This window comes from Symphalangus syndactylus, chromosome 3 (assembly GCF_028878055.3).
Source record: "Symphalangus syndactylus isolate Jambi chromosome 3, NHGRI_mSymSyn1-v2.1_pri, whole genome shotgun sequence".
Classification (NCBI taxonomy): domain Eukaryota; kingdom Metazoa; phylum Chordata; class Mammalia; order Primates; family Hylobatidae; genus Symphalangus; species Symphalangus syndactylus.
This window is the reverse complement of record NC_072425.2, coordinates 145,467,432-145,486,348: the sequence shown is the minus strand read 5'-3', so window position 1 is coordinate 145,486,348 and position 18,917 is coordinate 145,467,432. Positions and strand designations below refer to the sequence as shown.

Genomic DNA, 18,917 nt, shown 5'->3' with positions numbered 1-18,917 from the left:
ACCTTCTCAGGTTCTGCTCAACTTTTCTGTCTGTTCCCTTAAAATTTGACTGCTCCAGAGTATGTTTGGCCACACAGTAGGGGTACACATAGCTCTATGTCACTATTACTTGGCCTGAATTAAAGGGTGCATGCTTAGATTCTCCAAGCTGAGAAGAGAATCTATCTTCCTGCCATTTCACCAGGAGTCTGGGTCTTTGTCCCTATCACCTCCAAAGGAGTACATTTTACTTCTTGATAGGATGTCTTTCTTACTGCACTGTAAGTGTGGAAATCAGTTAGAAACTGAATTTTCACATTCTCTTGCACAGTTACATTCTTCCTCCAAAGATAAGAAAATTGCATCAACCTTCACTGGGCTCCCATAGCAACTTGTTAAATTAGGTCAAGATGCGGGGGCAGATAACATGGCTTGAAAGCCTGCCTGTTAGCTGAGTTAAGAATACATCAAATGCAATGTTGGCTTCCGCCAAAACGTACCTCCTTACCTTACTGTGAACTGTTTACGGCTATCAAACTGATACCATCAGAAAGCTCCATTTTCTTTTGTTCGAAGATACATTATGAACCCCTTCTAATTACAACACAGTCCTAGAGAAGTAGCCCAACGTTTTCTATATACATTTTATAGACCTAAGCAAAATGCTTTCCAAGTCCTTGAAAAACATAGGCATCTCTTCTTCCTCTTGCTTTTCCATTTCAGTGGGTATAGAATAATATAATGGGTTGTCACATAGTAGTCTGTCTTCCTCTCAACCCCTCTAGTCCCATTTCATAGATGATGAAACTGAGGCACAAAAAAATGCCTTATTCAAGGCCATGTATGTAATTGCATTCTGCACAGAGGTAGCTTCTGAATTGAATCTTAAGCACCAAATGTCTCACCTGAATAGAAAATCTTTTCTTCATATTAGAGAATGAGAGTACTCCTTGGTTATTGCAGTTGCCTGCCTAGACTGATTAGGACCTTGTCTCCCTCTTGTCACTAATGAACACTATGCGTATGTGGGTTAGGGGTATGTGGGAGGGAGGAGAGCTGGCCTTGGCTTCCATCCAGAATTATTGACCTATAAATCACCTTTATTGAACTTCATTCCAGATTGTCAGACATAGCCACAGATAAGGAGTCCTATCACTTCTGCAGCTGTTGTTGAGCAGGTCTGGTGGTAATGCCCTTATCAATGTCTAGGTGTGTTCGCACTCTTTGATTTGCAATTATGAATGAAGTGGTTTTCTTGTTTTCTAGGAGCCTGAAAAAGGCTAAACCTAAAGCCCTTCATTAACTGTAATGAAATTACATTTTATGGTGTTATGCAGATTTATAAGTAGGCAGTCCTTCAGTTTCCTTAAGGCTAAATTTGGGACTATCTGGAATTCAACTTTCAAATTTTTTTTTGGTGTGAGACATCACACACACACACAAAAAGGTACTAGTCTTGCAGGAAAAGAAGAGCTGGGCCAGGCGCGGTGGCTCACGCCTGTAATCCCAGCACTTTGGGAGGCCGAGGCAGGCAGATAACAAGGTCAGGAGATGGAGACTGTCCTGGCTAACACAGTGAAACCCCGTCTGTACTAAAAATACAAAAAATTAGCTGGGCGTGGTGGCGGGCGCCTGTAGTCCCAGCTACTCAGGAGGCTGAGGCAGGAGAATGCTGTGAACCCAGGAGGCGGAGCTTGTAGTGAGCCGAGATCGCGCCACTGCACTCCAGCCTGGGTGACAGAGTGAGACTCCGTCTCAAAAAAAAAAAAAAAAAAAAGAAGCCCCGTACGTTCTCCTCTAGGTCCTCTCAAATTGATTCTGCCATGAAATAAATCCTCTTCTTGTCATTTCATAGATGACTCTAGAGCCAGTCTAAAGTCACACAATAAGAAAGTCCCAGGGCCAAGTCCAGAACCTTAGAGTTCTGGCTCGTAGTTGAGTTTTAGGGTTCAGTAACCCAAAACTACTGCTAAAACATGTTTTTGAAAATAAACAACTTTACTGCAAAAGGAAGTGCTTCAAAGTCCTTCAATTCAGAATGAAACCTGAGATTTGGCAGCATTAGCTGAAATCACAGTTTTCTGAAGGATGGCTTGATTGCAAAATAATCTCAATATATTCAGGCACAAACAACAACTGAGGAAACTTTTGGTATGAGCCTAAATTAGTGATAAGGAAAGAGTAAAAGCAGGTTACTTGTGCAGTGTGAATTTGTGCTGTGGGCATGTGATTAGGAACAGTGTAAGAGCCTTTTAATTTGGGGGGATAACAGGAGCCAAGCTCTGGAATCTAAAGTCTCTCCATGTAAATGCTGTGGTGTAAGACAGTGTGAACTGGCTAAAGACAGGCCCAGAGAAGTTAGGGCACTTCACTGAGGTCTGCAGGCCAGGCAAAGCTGGGGCTGGCTTCCAGGCTTGCTGAAGCCATCACAGTCTCAATGTAGACCATCCTTGGGCAGCACCTGATTGGATAAGAGGAAAAGTTCTTGGGAATGAGAAGGGCAGAAACAGAGTATCTTCCCGTTCTTGCTCAGAGGCTGCTGTGATTAACTAGTTGCAGGAAGCTGGCAGCCCCCTCAGCTGAAATAGAGCCTTCCTGTCAGCCAGCAGCTGAGATGCTGGCAGGGATTCCATTCACGGTGCTGGGTTTAGCAGTGGATCCTAAAGGGGTGCCTGGCGTGGACCTGGGGATCTCAGAGGAGTAATAGACTCACATGCTGCTCAGTTATGTGATTGATGGGAAAATACTTTGGAGCACAGAGGAGGAGAATTCCCGGGAAGATTTGAACTGGTTAGGAGGCAAAGCTCTTTTCTATTGCCTGTGAGTAATTTCACTGTTTCTGCCTCCTAACTAATTAGTTTTGTATGAATCTTTCTTAATCATCTGCTACCAGTAGAAAAAGATCACATGGTAAAAAGATTCATCCTCACTATGGACTTTTTTTTTTTTTTTTTCTAAATGTCTTTTAAAAAATGTGGAAAGTGGTGATTGCCTATTTCTGTCATGGCTTTCAAAGACCACAACTGGCTGAAGCACCTTAGTGTCTTGATTCAGCTACGGTAATACCTTGCAAGTAGTCTTTGGACAGAAGAGATCTATTCATACTGTACAATATATCTCGCACCCTGGTGCTGTTTACAACTCTCTGAGGCCTTGAGGGTGCCTGGATTTTGGATACCAGGAGACTCACAGCTTGACCCCTCTGTTCTGGGTGTAGCCCACTGCCTGTTTTAGAGGAGGAGTCTCTGAGTCTTAGATTTTTGGGGTTACTGTTTCTTTAATAAAGTCTCACTACAAATGATGGAATTGGGTGGTGACTGTTCTGGAATTCCACTCTGTCTCCAGTTTGAAGCTCCACCTTTGGAGGAAGCAAAATGTTTCCACTGAGCAGAATGCAGCCAGCGTGCTGCTGAGACATCCACACCGGTCTTTATTGCCTTTAAACAACAGGCCTCGGAAACTCCCCATCACCTCTGTTGGGAAAGGCCCTGCCAGGTGTCCCAGATGACCCTGCTTTTGCCCCCTGGGCACTTCTTTCTTTCCTTCGACGGCCTCCCCTGCTGCAGAGAGTGAGCAGCTGCTGCTCTTTGTAGAGGCTCATTCAAGAGAAGCTCTGCCCTTCCTGTCTCCCTAAAGTGACTTGCATGTGATGCCTGCAGGTTGGAGTGCTCATCAGCACCCCATCAGTCACTTGGGAATGTCTGCAGGTAGAGAAGTCCAGGTTAAACACAAGAAAGGGTGGTCATCCCATGCGGTTTTACCAAGGGCAACATTCAGGGGCTCTTCCTGTAGAATTCAGAGCATGGAGTCAGGCCCTGCCAGTGCGCAGCTGTGTAACCTTTGGCAAGCTAACATCTCTGTATCTGTTTTCTCATCTGCAAATGCCAATAATAATAGTTTCTATACCGTAGGCTTTCGGTGAGAACGAATGAATTAGTTTATGGAAAGCACCTGGAGCGGTGCTGGGTCTACAGGAAGCCAGGCTCTAAGTGCTAGCTGTCACCTCCGTTCCATAGTATTCTCCAAACCTTTTATTTTTCCAGTATAATTCTAAGTTCCCTGAGGCCAGGGAACAACACATTTTACTTATAGAATTGCAGTAATTGCTGGCAGTGTCATGGGGCGTAGCAGGTATTTAATAATAGATTAGGTCTCTTCAGTTATTTAGCTCAATCCCAGATGTATTAAGTTCCTACTGTGTGCTTAGACTCCTTCATATATACTGACTTTTAAAATCCTTCACCAAATATCACATGAGGAAGTTTCTGTTATGCCCATTGTATAAATGAGGGAATCAAGACTTTTTTTTTTCTTTTTAGAGGAGGAGGTCTAGCCCAATGTCACACAGCAAACAACAAATAAGATGACTTTCAGGGTTTTCACGTGTCAGAAAATATTCAAAATACTGTGTTAGTTTGCGTGTGCTGGAAAGCAGGTGCCAAGACGTGATTAGATGTGCAAGATGTTTATGGAAGGAGCATCTATGAAGGAAAAAAAGGCAGCGAAGAGAAGGCAGGGGAACCTTCAGACCATGCTGCAGGTCTGGAAGGTGGAGATTTGGGTAGAAAGAGCCCTCAACTGCAGCTCCATTCCAAGAAAACTTTGGCTGGGCCCAGGGGATCCTTGGGTCAAGGTTGTCTGCTGGAGGAGCTCTGTGTCTCACAGGAGTGGACCTTCATGCCCTCACCGTGCTCAGTCCCTGGCTGGAGTACCCCCCAGGAAGGGGGGTACTGGTGTGGACATGGTAGAGCCAGTCAGTTATGTTCCCTGAAGCAGGAGATCTGAGTAGAACAGGTAGTGTGACAGCTGCAGGGACCTGACCTATAAACATGGCTTGTTGAGACCAGCACAGCTTTTCCATGTGGCGGGACTCAAGACCATGTGTCCCGACGCTCTTGGTGGCCCGTGATGGGCTTCTGAGTTCAACGCATGTTGTTGACTGTAACTCCCCAAACTTTATTGTCTTTTGTATGACTCACCTCTCCCTGAGAGATAATGAGAGTGAAAGTTCTCCTAGAGTGATTGAATGTGAAAGTTTAAACTCTGAAACAAGGATGGGACTTGCTTTGTTGGAGATGCTCACAGGGCACAGGTCTGTGGAGGTGTTTGACATTCAGAGCTGAGGCGGTGGAGTTTCTTGTGGAGGCCTCTCAAGGCTAGGTTCTCTTCTTTTTTCTTTAAAGGCGTAGGTAGGACACTTTCAGCTCATCACATTATGGTGAAACAAAAAGTACTTGTTCCACTACCTCCATGCTGTTGTTAATATTGTGTTTTGCTATTCAACACACTCTGGCTACATTTGAGGAGTGTTCAGAGATTATATGCTGAATAAATGCTTACAAAATTCGGTGTGCAAATGATCATTTAGGATCTAGTTCAGCTACCTTCCACGGATTCTAATATACCTAACTAGTGATTTCTCTCATTCTTGACATACAGGGAAAACTTAACCCTTAGATAAAATAAATTCCAGAGATCAAGTTGAGAATCCTCCTGAGAAAAGACTATAATCTTCCGACTTCTAAAGTCCTGCTTTCTAACCCGGGTCAGTGAACGTATCTTTCTTTCTTCTCATTACCTACATACTTAGGAAGATTTTTCTTTGTACATTTATAGTGGCTGGAAAAACCATTTCTTTGGTTTATAACAAAATTCTTATCCCCTTCCCCCAAATCCAAACCTAACCCATCTCTGGTGACTTCTTAAAAGAACCGGTTACCTAGAAGACATCAGGAGGAAAGAGCTATAAAGAAACCCACTTCCTGACTTGAGCTTCACTGGCTCACTGTCCAAGTTTGTGTCTGAGTGTTAGCTTGAATGCGTTAGACAGTTACTGATGGTTTAGAAGAAAGAGGTGGTTGCATTTGAATAGAGACTGCCCCTTTAAGAGAGGAACAGTCCCCTTTCTCCTGCTGCCGCCCCCACACATGTGTACTTGAGCACTTGCAGGTGTGCAGAGCCAGAGCAAAAACAAAGGTCTTTCCCTCATACCCTAAAAATGCGTAACTGTCTTGTTCTCAGACCCAAGTCAGACTGGCTAAATAAGCCTCACTTAACCCTGTTCCAGGTGGGAGGACTCCACTGGCCAATTGCCAGCCACCTGGTCTTGCTGTCAAGCCTGTCTTGGGCACTGATGGCTGGACAAGAGGTACTGCTTGAACCCCAGTTAATGCTGGTGGGACCCGTCTCTTTGGGCCCAAACTATTGGCATTTGTGGGGAACGGTGTTGAACTTGCTCTAGGTGAGCTCTATATACTAGTTAGGTGAAGAATACTTGGTGAGGGACATGAATAACTAAGGAAAAAGGTGCATCAGGAAAAGAGGATCTAAGTCCATCTGTGGCCAAGATTTCCCTAAACCATATATGCCTGTGATACTTTCACTTGCAAAGCAGTTTGCATCTGCTGTCTCTTTTTGTGCGTATGTACTTTTAAGATAGGAACAAGGATTTCAGAGTCTTCCCTAACTTAAGAAAGTCCTAAATGGTTATTCTCATTTAAAATATTAAAAATTTTTACATTCGTATACTTTACCTTTTTTTCCCTAACCTCCAACTTTCTACTTTTTCAAAGTTGCCATACAAAAGGCCAATTTCATCCTTGGAAGTCTAATTAGATTTTTTCTAGTGCTTTTACAATTTTTTTTAAATGCATCTTTTTTCTTTCTTGTTTTTTACTGAAAATTGTTTTTAAAAATATATTTTCTGTTGTTTCATTCTTCTGTGTAATTCCATTATTGTATATTCAATTGCTCCTAAATTGTTCACCTCTTTAAGTCTCTTTCTCTCTCTCTGTCTATATATATGTATATATGCAGATTTTTGTAGTAAGGACTTAATTTAGATTTTTATAAAGTAGAGAGAAGCAGAGATTACTATTTCCATTTTAGGGAAGGAAAAAGTAAAGCCCAGAGAGATTAAATGAGTTGTGTAAGATTGCATGGTGATTCAGGGAAGAACTGATATCAAAGCCTCGTTACCCTCAACTCCCTACGCGGGGCTTTCCCACAGGCATCATATATTTTAATTTTATAGGATGCCGTCATCACTCAGTACTCCACTGCCTGACATGTAAAATGGCTTTTATTTTTAAATTTTTTGACACTCCTCCTCCTTTCGTTTGCAAGAGACATGAACTCGGCAGTCAAAGACTGGTTTTAATTGATTTGAGAGCTGTTTTCTCACTCTTTTTCATGGTTAGATACTGGCTATCTCAGCAACAAATACAAGTTTATAAAGTTGTTGTTCATCATTGTGTTCAGCAAGTATACTTTCCAAACACCTGTCAGAATGTTCTTTGTTGTTTGAGTTGAATTATTGGAAGTTATATTCCCAATTACTGCCCTTGAGTTATTAGCCACTGATACAGGAACATGTTTATAGAATATATTGACACACAGTGAGTCTTTAAACCAAGCCCACATTGACCAGTTATAGAATGTGTTATACATGGAGTGTGTTAGAGATGAGATAAGATTGGGTCAGGGTGGGCCAAAGAAAATGTACAACTCAGAAGAAATGAGAGGCATAGAACTCAGCCAAAATATTAAGCACTCCTGGCCCTTAATCTTCTTCAAATAATTTTCCCAGTGTCTTGATTGCCAATCAGTCTGGCAATACAGTTTCTTGAGTTATTCATCCTCAGGCAACAAGACTTTGTGCAGTTTCAGGTTGAGCTTGGTCCAGAGGCCAAGAAACTGTCGGATGTTTTTTGTTTTGTCCTTAAACTTAATGGAAATCAGGAGATTTAGGGGCCTTTGTGAATGGTGATTTAGAAGAGGATTGACAGAAAGGGGTGATGCTTGGACTGGGGAGTCACCCACCCCACCCTCAGAGGTGCGTCCTCCTGTGGTAGCATGAAAGGCAGATTGATACACTTGTGAACAGATGGGTCATTTCTGGATTCGAATGTTCTGTTTTTGCCATCATCGTTTGGCTGTGGGTAGAGACACCTGGCTGGAAGGGAGGGGCCAGCCAGGCCTGTTCCTCTGTTTTAGGGCCACCTGCCAGATGTGTGCTATCAGGGCAGAGTCAGCCCTATTGCAAGGGTGACCAACCATGAGAGTTTCATAGGTTAAAATAAATGTGGTGTCCTGCCCACACCGAGGTATTTGATTTGACTTTTAGAATAGAGCTAAAGGGATTAGCTTCTTAAAGTAGCAAATTAACTCCCAAAGGACAGGTGGTCGTTTGCGTTTTTGGGAACACGTTGATGAAATGCAGCCTGAGGGTCACCCATGTTGTTTGGCCCCAAATAGAGTTTAATAGAGAGAAGCCATTTGAGCGGCCTTTCTAATCCTTATGCCTTTCTTCAGAGGAGGTTTGTTTCAGTAATGTAATTGAGAAAATATTTAATGAGTACCTGCTGAAGACAAGCTATCATACCTGGCATTGAGGATATATGGCTCAGTAAGATATAGTCTGTGTTCGCAGGGAGAACGTGTCAAATGACACAGGAGTCATTCAGGAGCAGAGAATTTTTTGTTTGTTGGTGTTTGTTGGTGAGGCACTGTGCTAGGCTTTGGGTTGAAGCAGTGAAAAAACAAAGTCCTTGTCCTTAGAGCATATATTCTAGTGATGGGAGACATGGACAGAGACCAAACCAGTGGGGTGGTCTTGGTGCAAGCCATGTACAATGGAAATACGAGGAGACTGACTGGGAAGGTGCCCGCCCAGCGTTGACCTCCATCTGTTTGGAAGAAAACTCCTGTGTTCTCCTCTCAGCAGAGCACAGGTGACAAGACTGAGAACTTGGGGTTGAAATGGAAATGAGGAAGGAGTAGAAGGAAAAAGTGAAGTTCAACTTGACCCTGTTCACTTGCTGTGCGGATGTCCTTGTCACAGGCAGGCAACTCCCAGACCTGGAAGATGAGAAGAATGGTACTGACAAATTGGTAAATGGAAGGGATTTCCATCAAGAGCCTGTTACTAACCACCTTGTCCTAGCCCACTGCTGTATATGTATTTATGCTGCTCAGTTCTCAGCCTCAGGGCAAGGGACCAGAATAGCAGGGGATTTTTAATAACCAGCTCCTCATTGAGACAGATAATGGGCCTTGCAGCTCCCAGACAAGGAAACATGACCCAAATAGGCAGGAATTTACTTGAAGCTTGACGATTTTTTAAAAAGTGAGATTGTTGCCTTAGATTTGAGGAGCCTTGGGGGTCCCCTGAGGGGGTGAACATCCTTGGTGTGATTTGCTTTGTGGCCTTGGGAGCTCTCCAAGTTCCCACCTGGTATTTCTTCTTCTGAGCTTGTAGCACGTTCTTCAAATCAGGCCTGTCAGTGTGTAGTAAGAACTGTCCTCTTCTCCAGAGGCTGAGAAGAACAAAGCAGTAGAAGGAAATTCCCCTGCAGCCGCCTGAGAGGGAGGGTGGAGAGGGAGCAGACGGCAGGGGGTGTGGAGGCTCCGTGCCATGGGAGATGGGTGTGTGGAGTGTGTGTGTGGTGCTCTCCCGCCCTCATGGCTCTGGAAAGAGACCTCCTTCTAACAGGGACCCCTCTGTTGTTGTGGCTCAGAGCTTCGACTTGAGAAGCATACTTTCCCAGTGATGCCACTGGATTCCTGATGTGTGACACTCCCGGGCAGCATCGTGAAGGGTGCTGTTGACTGCCTTGGAGATCCCAGACAGGGACACCATTGTGAGTCACACTGAACATGTGAGCTCCCCTTCCCACGACTGGCGCTATTCTTAGTACCGTTTTCTGCTCTGGGGGACAAAGGTCACTGGGACCACAGTCCATTTGGGTAGGTGGAAGGGGCTGGGCACAGGGATAAGGGGGAGTTGCAGGGGGAATGGAGGAAGAGGCTTTACAAGTTTAGGATATGTTGGAGCAAGGGCAAGGGATGGGGCCCTGGAGCCCTGTGGATTTGGGCAGACCTCCGCTAAGCAGCACAGAAACACCCTCTAGAAGAGTCGTAACTGGGAGTGCTGGACTCATTCATTTTCTACACCAGTCTTGGGTGTGAGAACTTCTGATGGGCCTGGATGTGGGTGTCGCTGGTGGATCTGTGTAGCCAGTGTGGCTTCCAACCCCAGAGCTGCCTCTAAGCTTTGGGTTTCCAAGTGGCCCTGAAGTCGCCTCCCAGACCTGAAGTGAGGGTGATGCATTGCTGTGGAAACAGGCCTCTGTATTAGACCATCCACTGGCCCAGCCAGGAACTGAGCCCACCCTGGCCCAGTGTTTCTGGCTGGAAGAACATTTCCATGTCTTTCCTAGTTCTCTTGCTCCCCACAACAAAAAGGCAGTTTAGGAGTCAGCAAAAAGGTGCTAGAGGGGAAGCTTCAGCGGCCACCATGAACTCCTCTCACTTGGTACAAAAATGTGGGCTTTCTGAAGGGTGAGCCCTGTGTGTACCAGTTAGGCTGGAGTGCGCCTGTGGGGTTTTTCTGCAGGAATCGGGGGAAGGAGCCTGGAACTGACATCTCTGTTATGTTGACTGTCCTATTGTGAAGCCAATGGGAGAGATTTCTTCCCATTCATATTCCCATTATTTCTTTAGGTATCTGCTTTTCCCGTCTATCCTCCCTCTTTCCTTGGGTGTAAACAGAAAAAAAAGAGTTAGAGAGCTCTGCACCTAGGACTTGGGCTTCCAGGGCCTGAATTTAATTTCTTTTTTCATTCCTTTTGAACAAAGGAAAAGTCACAATGAGGACAAAAGTCCTCTGGCGAGTACTCACCCTGTCCCGGACTCACCGGGTCCCGTACGCTGACATCACAGAGAAAGGGCAGGGCGGAGCGTCTGCAGCCTATGACTGCTTGACATTTCAGTTTTGAAAATGCACTGGTAGAAAAGGAAAATTAACCATTCCGTCAGAGGGTTCCTCCTCTGGGAGCTGGTGCAAACCACGGGAATTGAAGGTCCCTTCTCTGCATTGTGGCTGCCAAGTCCCAAGGGCAGGAGACTGCAGTGTGCTCCTGGGCACTGTTCTCCAGCACCCGCAGATGTGCTGACAGCTCCACGCCAAAGACTCATCCGGGGGAAGGATCTCCATCTTTCCATCCCTTTCCTTGGCTTGGTGTCATGAGACCCCGTGCCCCAAAGAGATTTTCAGATAGTGGGAGAGAGGTTCTAAGGTGAACACTGGGAAGGAGAAACAATGAAGTAACGTAACATAACGGCTACCACAAGAGGATGCTGGAAACATCTGTGGAGGTGGATGCCGTGGCAGGAGCTGGCACAACCACTGGTGGTCAGATGACTGGGAGAACCACTGGCTATCCCATGTCCTGCAACTGCTGTGAGAAGTGGGGAAGAGAGTTTTTAAAGTCAGGTCCCCTTATCCCTTGGAACACTGCACTCAGTCAGGCAGCTTAGATGCCAGGCCTTTGGCCTGGTCATGTCCAGGGGCAACGTAGCATTGAGATGAAGAATCTGGGGACGGGCTGCGTGGGTTCCCATCCCGGCTACTCCACTGCTGATCTAAATGGCCTCGCAGTGTGTCAGTTTTCTCTGCTGCGAAGTGCTAGAAACAAATAGCACAACAGTTGCGTCCACCCTACAGAATTATTGGGAGGAATGAAGGAAACGAGTGTAGAGCGTCACTCACAGTGTCTGCGGCGTAGTAGGTATACCGGCAATCATAGCCCTCATTCGTTTTTCTCTGTCAGGGCCTAAAGCAACCCCCTCTCCTCCGAGGCTTCCTTTACATAGCTTTGGGGTAGGTGGGTTTTCTTCATGTCTCTCTTCAGTCTCTGTAGTTATTGTGAATTTCTCCAAGAAACCTATTCTGTGACCGGGGCTCTGGCAGCTGCATTTCTTGAGAGCGATTTGCTGTTTTACCTCTTTGTGCCCGTTAGGATGGCTTCTCAGTGGATTCCTCTGAGAACGTCACGGTTAGTGTTGTGAGCCCAGGCAGAAAACGAGTAGCTCATGACTTTAGGCAACTCCCAAGAAATGTGCAAATGTCCCTGAGTTGAATACGAAATGGTTTTTATCGAATGAAAGTAGAAACAGAAGAAGCTACGGCTTTACCAGTGCAGCCCTCTGGGCTGTTGTTCGAATGTCCCTTTATTTTGTAGGCATTCACTGAGTCATTTGATTGTGGAATACATGTAAGGTATTTCTTGCAAGGTGGTTTTAAAGCGCTAATGGTCCATTCTCAGAAAGAGGAGGTAGAGCTATTTCATGTTTTCGTATTTAACGTGGCAAGTGCCAAGGAGGAGCCTTGGAAGCCACCATTAGGAAGTGGTTACTGGAGGAGGACTTCCTTTGGCTGTGGGATGATAGCCCGAGTCAGTAGCTGTTTGTTTACTTCGCTGGAGGTTGTCCTGGTCCTTTGAGTCTAAAGGCCTGGGTACTAGACCCGGCACCACCATTTCACTAACTGTGGCTCAGAGCAAAGTCACAGTACTTTGCTGAGCACTTTTTCTGCACCAACAGAAAGGAAGCTGTAAGACCACTTGTGCCTCTCCTTACAGCAGAGGGTTGGGTGTGGATTTTGGGAGCAAGCACAACGATGCATGTGAAAATGTCTTGTAGAAATATGAGATACAACAAGACATTACCCTTATGGATTATGAAGGCAATTTCTTTTTTAGATTGAGAGGGAACCTAAAGTTTGTTTCCTGTTAAATCTCAGTTTACCTTGGATCAGACAAATTTGCAACTCCGGTGAAAAGTTACAGCCTTAGTGTGCAAAGCTTTCTTGTATGAGCCGGCGCTTCCTGGGCTGCATCCAGAGACATGGACTGGGTCGTTCCCAGTCCCGCTCTGCCCAGTTTGTTTATGTTATAAGGGGCCGTGTAGACATGTAACAAGAAGCATGGACTTTTGAACCCCTATTTGTCGCTCCACCTACACCTATAAATTAAGAATCACTGGTGGCATTGTCATTTCAGATGCGAAAAGTATCCTCAAAGGAAATTGGTGTGATATAAACCTTTTAGCATAGAATAAATTGACTGTCAGAGTGTTGATGGCTAAGACAGAAGTGTGTGTGTGTGTGTGTGTGTGTCTAATTTAGAATATACTGAACCTATGAGACAGTCCTCATCTGACCTCTAAGGATTTCCTGGGTGGCAAGTTAATTCCTCAAATAGTAACGATGCTTTTTTTTTTTTTTCTTAGTTTGGGTGCTTTCCTGTAAGTGGACTGGAAGGGCAAGGTGGTGGCAGTGGAGAGAAATATTATGACTGAACAGATATTTAACATCTATTTTCTTGTGAGAGGGCCCGAGGATAGTGATCCTTCTTACTCACAAATCGGGGGCCACAGGCTCCCTACTAGAGAGCAGTGCTTATGAGCCATAACTTGTGTTCGGAACTGGCAAAGACATTCATTCCTTCGTTAATATGTTTCTTACTTCTGAAGGCAAAAATAATGACTTAGTTTTTGAAGGTGTAAAAGATTATGCTGCCTTAGAATATCCCAGAGGATATGCACAGTGTTCTCTTTCTAGAATTTGTTTAGCAATAAAAATGAACCGATCCTTAAGTTAATCAAAATAAGGCACTTGACACATTTTCTTCCATGCTTTTGTTTTATAGGGAGGCCTTTGTCTTTTCTATCTGTTCGAGCTCATAACACTTCCTCCAACATGTGCACTGTCTGTTGCCTTCATTTTCTCCTGGCTGGATGGGCTGAGAGAAGAGGGATGTGGGAGTGCCGTGTGTGGGGATTAGCTGTGTAGAGTGCTGAGTATCTGGTGTAATGATTCACAATGGCTTGTGTTTCTAGGCAGTGGACCAATCCAGCTGTGGCAGTTTCTTCTGGAATTACTCACTGATAAATCCTGTCAGTCTTTTATCAGCTGGACAGGAGATGGCTGGGAATTCAAACTTTCTGACCCAGATGAGGTAAGGAAGGAGGGGCTTGCGAGTATTGTGCTGAGGAAGGATGAGAGAAAACTCCTGGAAGGGGTGGTGTGGACCTGAATGACATGTTCCAGGATTGGGATTCCCAGCTCTGCCACTTGCCAGCTGGAGCAAGCTAGGTAGCCTGTCTGAGCCCCAGGTTCATTATTTGGAAAATAGAGAAAAGATCTATGTTACCCATTTGCCTTACAGGATTAGCTGATAGGAGGCATTAATGTGCCTGGCAGTAGGTCAGTTATCACCCATAGAGCTGCCTCCTGTGACTTAGCCTCTTCCTAGCCCCGTGGCTCTGTGAGTGTGAAACGGGCCAGACAGTTCAAGAGGCCTTGGGAGATTGGCTCATTAGTTTCTTATTTCATTACACACATGTTTATGGAGTAGTGGTTCTGTGCCATGCCCAATTCTGAGGATAAAAAACAATGAACAGGAGAGACAACATCTTTGTTCTGGCAGACATGAGAAAATATTTGTGCTCTGGTATGGAAAAAAAAACACTTCCTGTTGATGAAAGGCAGGTATGATTGCAGCTCAGCTCCTCCGCTTCACACCTCCCTGTTAGATTTCATGCTTGCAAAGCAAGGAGATTTTACTAATAATATGCGGAAAGAGGAGAATGTATAGTGTGTGGCTTTTCGTTTGTTTTTTAAAGTCACATATTTAATCCTAGTTCAGGGTCAGTGTGTTTTCATCAACTTAAAGAATCATTGTGACTCCCATCCTTGCCCAACCCATGAAAAATGGAATTCAGGAGATAGGCCAGAAAAATATTTTCTATATCTACATGAATCTCAAATCATCTTACTTGAGCATCATGGGTCACCACAAATGGGTATAGCATAGGCATAGAAACATATATATTTGGCCTGTCTTGTAGATTTTTGCCTACTCCTCCTTTATTTTTCTTTTTAAACTTCAGGTGGCCAGGAGATGGGGAAAGAGGAAAAACAAACCTAAGATGAATTATGAGAAACTGAGCCGTGGCCTACGCTACTATTATGACAAAAACATCATCCACAAGACAGCGGGGAAACGCTACGTGTACCGCTTTGTGTGTGACCTGCAGAGCCTGCTGGGGTACACCCCTGAGGAGCTGCACGCCATGCTGGACGTCAAGCCAGATGCCGACGAGTGATGGCACTGAAGGGGCTGGGGAAACCCTGCTGAGACCTTCCAAGGACAGCCGCGTTGGTTGGACTCTGAATTTTGAATTGTTATTCTATTTTTTATTTTCCAGAACTCATTTTTTACCTTCAGGGGTGGGAGCTAAGTCAGTTGCAGCTGTAATCAATTGTGCGCAGTTGGGAAAGGAAAGCCAGGACTTGTGGGGTGGGTGGGACCAGAAATTCTTGAGCAAATTTTCAGGAGAGGGAGAAGGGTCTTCTCAGAAGCTTGAAGGCTCTGGCTTAAGAGAGAAAGAGACTAATGTGTCCAATCATTTTTAAAAATCATCCATGAAAAAGTGTCTTGAGTGGTGGACCCATTAGCAAGAGACATTGTCACATCAGAACTCATGAAACTGATGTAAGGTAATTAATTTGCTTCTGTTTTTAGGTCTGGGAGGGCAAAAAAGAGGTGGGTGGGATGAAACATGTTTTGCGGGGGGGATGCACTGAAAATCTGAGAACTATTTACCTATCACTCTAGTTTTGAAACAAAGATGGACTTCAGTGGGGAGGGGCCAAAACCATTGTTGTGTTAAAATTTATTTTATTAAATTTTGTGCCAGTATTTTTTTTTCTTAAAAATCGTCTTAAGCTCTAAGGTGGTCTCAGTATTGCAATATCATGTAAGTTTGTTTTTATTTGCTGGCTGAGGATTCTGTCACAGTGAAAGAAAACTGTTTATATAGACCCCATTGGAAAAGCAAAACGCTCTCACTGAGATCAGGGACCCCAGATTCATGGGACTTATATAAGAAGGACAATTAATGCTGATTTGGGTACAGGGGAATTATGTGTGTGAATGTCATCTACAATTAAAGAAATATTAGCACATCCCTTTACTTACTTGTTATTAGTGGATTCTCGGGGTTTGGACTTAATGTTGAGCTAAGAAGCATTAAGTCTTTGAACTGAATGTATTTTGCATCCCTGGTGTTGGATGACAGTAAACGTAGGAGCACTGTTGAAGTCATGGAAAGGAGATCGAAGGAGGAAGATTGACTTGGTTCTTTCTTAGTCCTATATCTGTAGCATAGATGACTTGGAATAAAAGCTGTATGCATGGGCATTACCCCTCAGGTCCTAAGAAATAAGTCCTGAATGCATGTCATTCCAAACTAACACTCTGTAATTTTTCTTTTATGTCTTATTTTCCAAGAATCCTCCGTTTTTGGCACACCCTCACCCCCAACTCTGTTATTCAGTAGAGAGAAATGTACGGCTTTCTGATTGGTGAGTGAAAGAGTAACTTGAGACACGACCTAAGTGGAAGAGTTTAGATTTGCTGCTGAGTTTTAGAAGTGACGGAAATTAAGAGAGCATTTCAATAAAATGTGACTTGGCTGTCTTTGGAAGAGAAGTGCAAGGCTTTCCTTTGAAGAATTTAAATTAGTCCGGTAGGATGTCAGGTGAGACTGTGTATGCAAAATGAATGGCACAGGTGATGCTAGGGCCTCTTGCTTGGGTCTGATGTCTTGGCACAGGGTAAGTGAAGGTTAATTCCAGAAGAGAGGAATGACTTAAAGGCAAAGGAAACAAAGGAAGGAGGTTCAGTGAGGAAAATAAGGTTGTCCATGAGATTTGAATAGATTTTTAGTTCCCCCAAGGTTTAAATACAAACATAGTCAAACAAGGTAGTCATCTTTCTGCTGGTTGTGAAGGGGAATCTGAAAATGGAGCTTTTGAGGAAAAGTCAACATCTAACTAGTGAGGAAAAGTGCCTGATACAATTAGAATCTCCCTCACTCTATAGTTGCCCAGTTGAAAGGATGAGGAGGAGGGGTGGCTTTTATGGACTTCCGTGAGAGAAGGAAAGAAATATTTCAGGTAAGCTTCTCAGGGCTGGCCCTTTTTGGGATTTGGATGAGAAATTGGAAGTACTAACTACTTTCTAGCATATCTTTAAGAAAATTGATTCTTACTTACTCCCAGATCCTCTTGCAGACCCAGAATTATCAGGAACATAGCTCTGTGATTCATGAGTGTCCCCATACTGATGAATTGGAGCATCCATATGGAAAGCAAAGGCAGAATTATCCCAGCTGTGTTATTTTGATCTTTTGGATGCAGGTGCCTTAATGAAGCTCTCAACATATTTTAGGAGCTGCTCAGGGAGTGTTGGGTGGAACTGTTTGGACTACATTGTTTTCTCTTAGATTATGTGATTTTTGTTGGTCACTGGCAAAAGATGTGTGTGTGAATGTGTGCATGTGTGTGAATGTTGTGTGTGTGTGTGTGTGTGTGTTTGTGTGTGTTTGCAGACATACAAAACTGCAGCTGAAATAATACCTGAGATTTCTAGGTAAGTCTTTCCAATTTCAATAATGGGTAAGAGTAGAACCAGGGCCGGGTATCGATTATTGCTTGCTGTTTGCAACCAGGCATAAAATCACTTTCTCAAATCATCCACCGTTCCTATTAAATTTATGTTGGAAACTCTCCTTCTGTGAGTATAACTCCTGCAGTTCCTATAGCAGATAAGATATAAGAAAGTGCCTCCTAGTGCTCCTCCACCCGCTTGTTTGCTAAAATTCCCTTTCTCTCTAGGTCCACCATTTTCAAGATTTGTAGATAGTGTATTAGTTAAGACAGCTTTGTCGATCTGGCCAGATGTTTTTTCTCCTTTGTCCAAAGGCCAGAGACCATCCCAGGAAGAGTGGTGGGTGGTTTATACACTGGAAATGTTGCGTTTATGCTTTTTAAAAACACATGTTAACTTCAGAGGAAGGATGGGCAAATCTGGTCTAGCTGGGTGAAACCCTTATTTTCCCAGAGATGCCTTAACCTTTGTCGGTTTTGGCTTTAGGGTTCAGAGTCACTTTTGTTTCCTTCTCCGTTCTGGAGAGGGACTTCCCTACATAGAGCCCTGATTTTGTGGCTGTGGGGATTGGAGGTAGCATTCAAAGATCAGATGTGCTTTTCCTCACTTTGGAGATGAACACTCTGGGTTTTAGAGCATTAACCTGCCTAACCTTCATGGTGAGAAATACACCTTCTCTCTTCTAGTCATGCTGTGCATGCCGCTTACTCTGTTGGGGTCTATATAAATTTGTTGAACTCTTACCTACATTCCAAAGAAGTTTCAAGGAACCATAAATATATGTATACATATACATATATAAAATATATATATTGAAATGAAATTATCAGGAATACTGCCTCAGTTATTGAACTTTTTTTTTAAGAATACATTTTTTTTAAGCTGAGAAGTATAGGGATGAAAAAGATGTTATATTGTGTTTGACTATTTTCCAACTTGTATTTTCATATAATTTATATTTTTTAAAAGCTGAAAAGTTAGAAGCAAGATGAAAAAAAGGAAAAGCAGGTGCTTTTTAAAAATCAGAACTGAGGTAGCTTAGAGATGTAGCGATGTGAGTGTCGATGTCTTTTTTTTTTTTTTAAATGCAAAAAAATTCTTATGGCGGAGTTTTTTGTTTGTTTATTTTAGTAGCTGATGCTGGCACATCATTTTGCTGGAGAGTTTTTTATATACTGTAGCCTGATTTCATATTGTATTTTAAACTGTGTGAAATTAAAAACAAAGAATTTCATTCATAATGCTGTGGCTTTGGCTTGATTCTTTCTTGTCTGGATCATGTATTAAAGCAGGACAAATCAACCAACCAGAGGCAAGCACAGAGGGATGCAGTTTAGTCTTTCTGATCTCACTAGCTCAGGACCATTGGAGATAAAGATTTCCTAATAAGGTGACAAATAAAACAGGAATATAGGGAAGTCATCAAACATCCCAATCATTGAATATATTGTGTCATCCTTTGTGGAATGTCCCTGGCCTTGTCAGACCTCATTTCTTTATGTCTGAAGGACTAAGAGCCATGTGAAGAAAATGGTTAATGACTCAACAGATAAACATTTGATTTCAGCTAGGTGCCATTCCTGATATGAATACAGAAAGTTGAACATCTTTAGTGGATCCTGTGGGAAATGAACAGTATTC

The 18,917-nt window shown here is 43.7% G+C and overlaps 1 protein-coding gene across 5 annotated transcripts in view; it reads left to right on the top strand.

Annotated features, from left to right (window-relative positions):
• The window catches only part of ETS1 (ETS proto-oncogene 1, transcription factor), a 129,253-nt gene extending 110,736 nt beyond the window's left edge, over nucleotides 1-18,517 (top strand). For all 5 annotated transcript variants that reach the window (XM_055273703.1, XM_055273704.2, XM_055273708.2 and 2 more), the window contains 2 exons: nucleotides 13,660-13,778; nucleotides 14,713-18,517. In XM_055273703.1, the coding sequence (XP_055129678.1) occupies nucleotides 13,660-13,778; nucleotides 14,713-14,928 (335 nt within the window). In that variant the 3' untranslated portion in view covers nucleotides 14,929-18,517. The remainder of the gene's footprint in view (nucleotides 1-13,659; nucleotides 13,779-14,712) is intronic.
• Nucleotides 18,518-18,917: the final 400 nt, after the last annotated feature.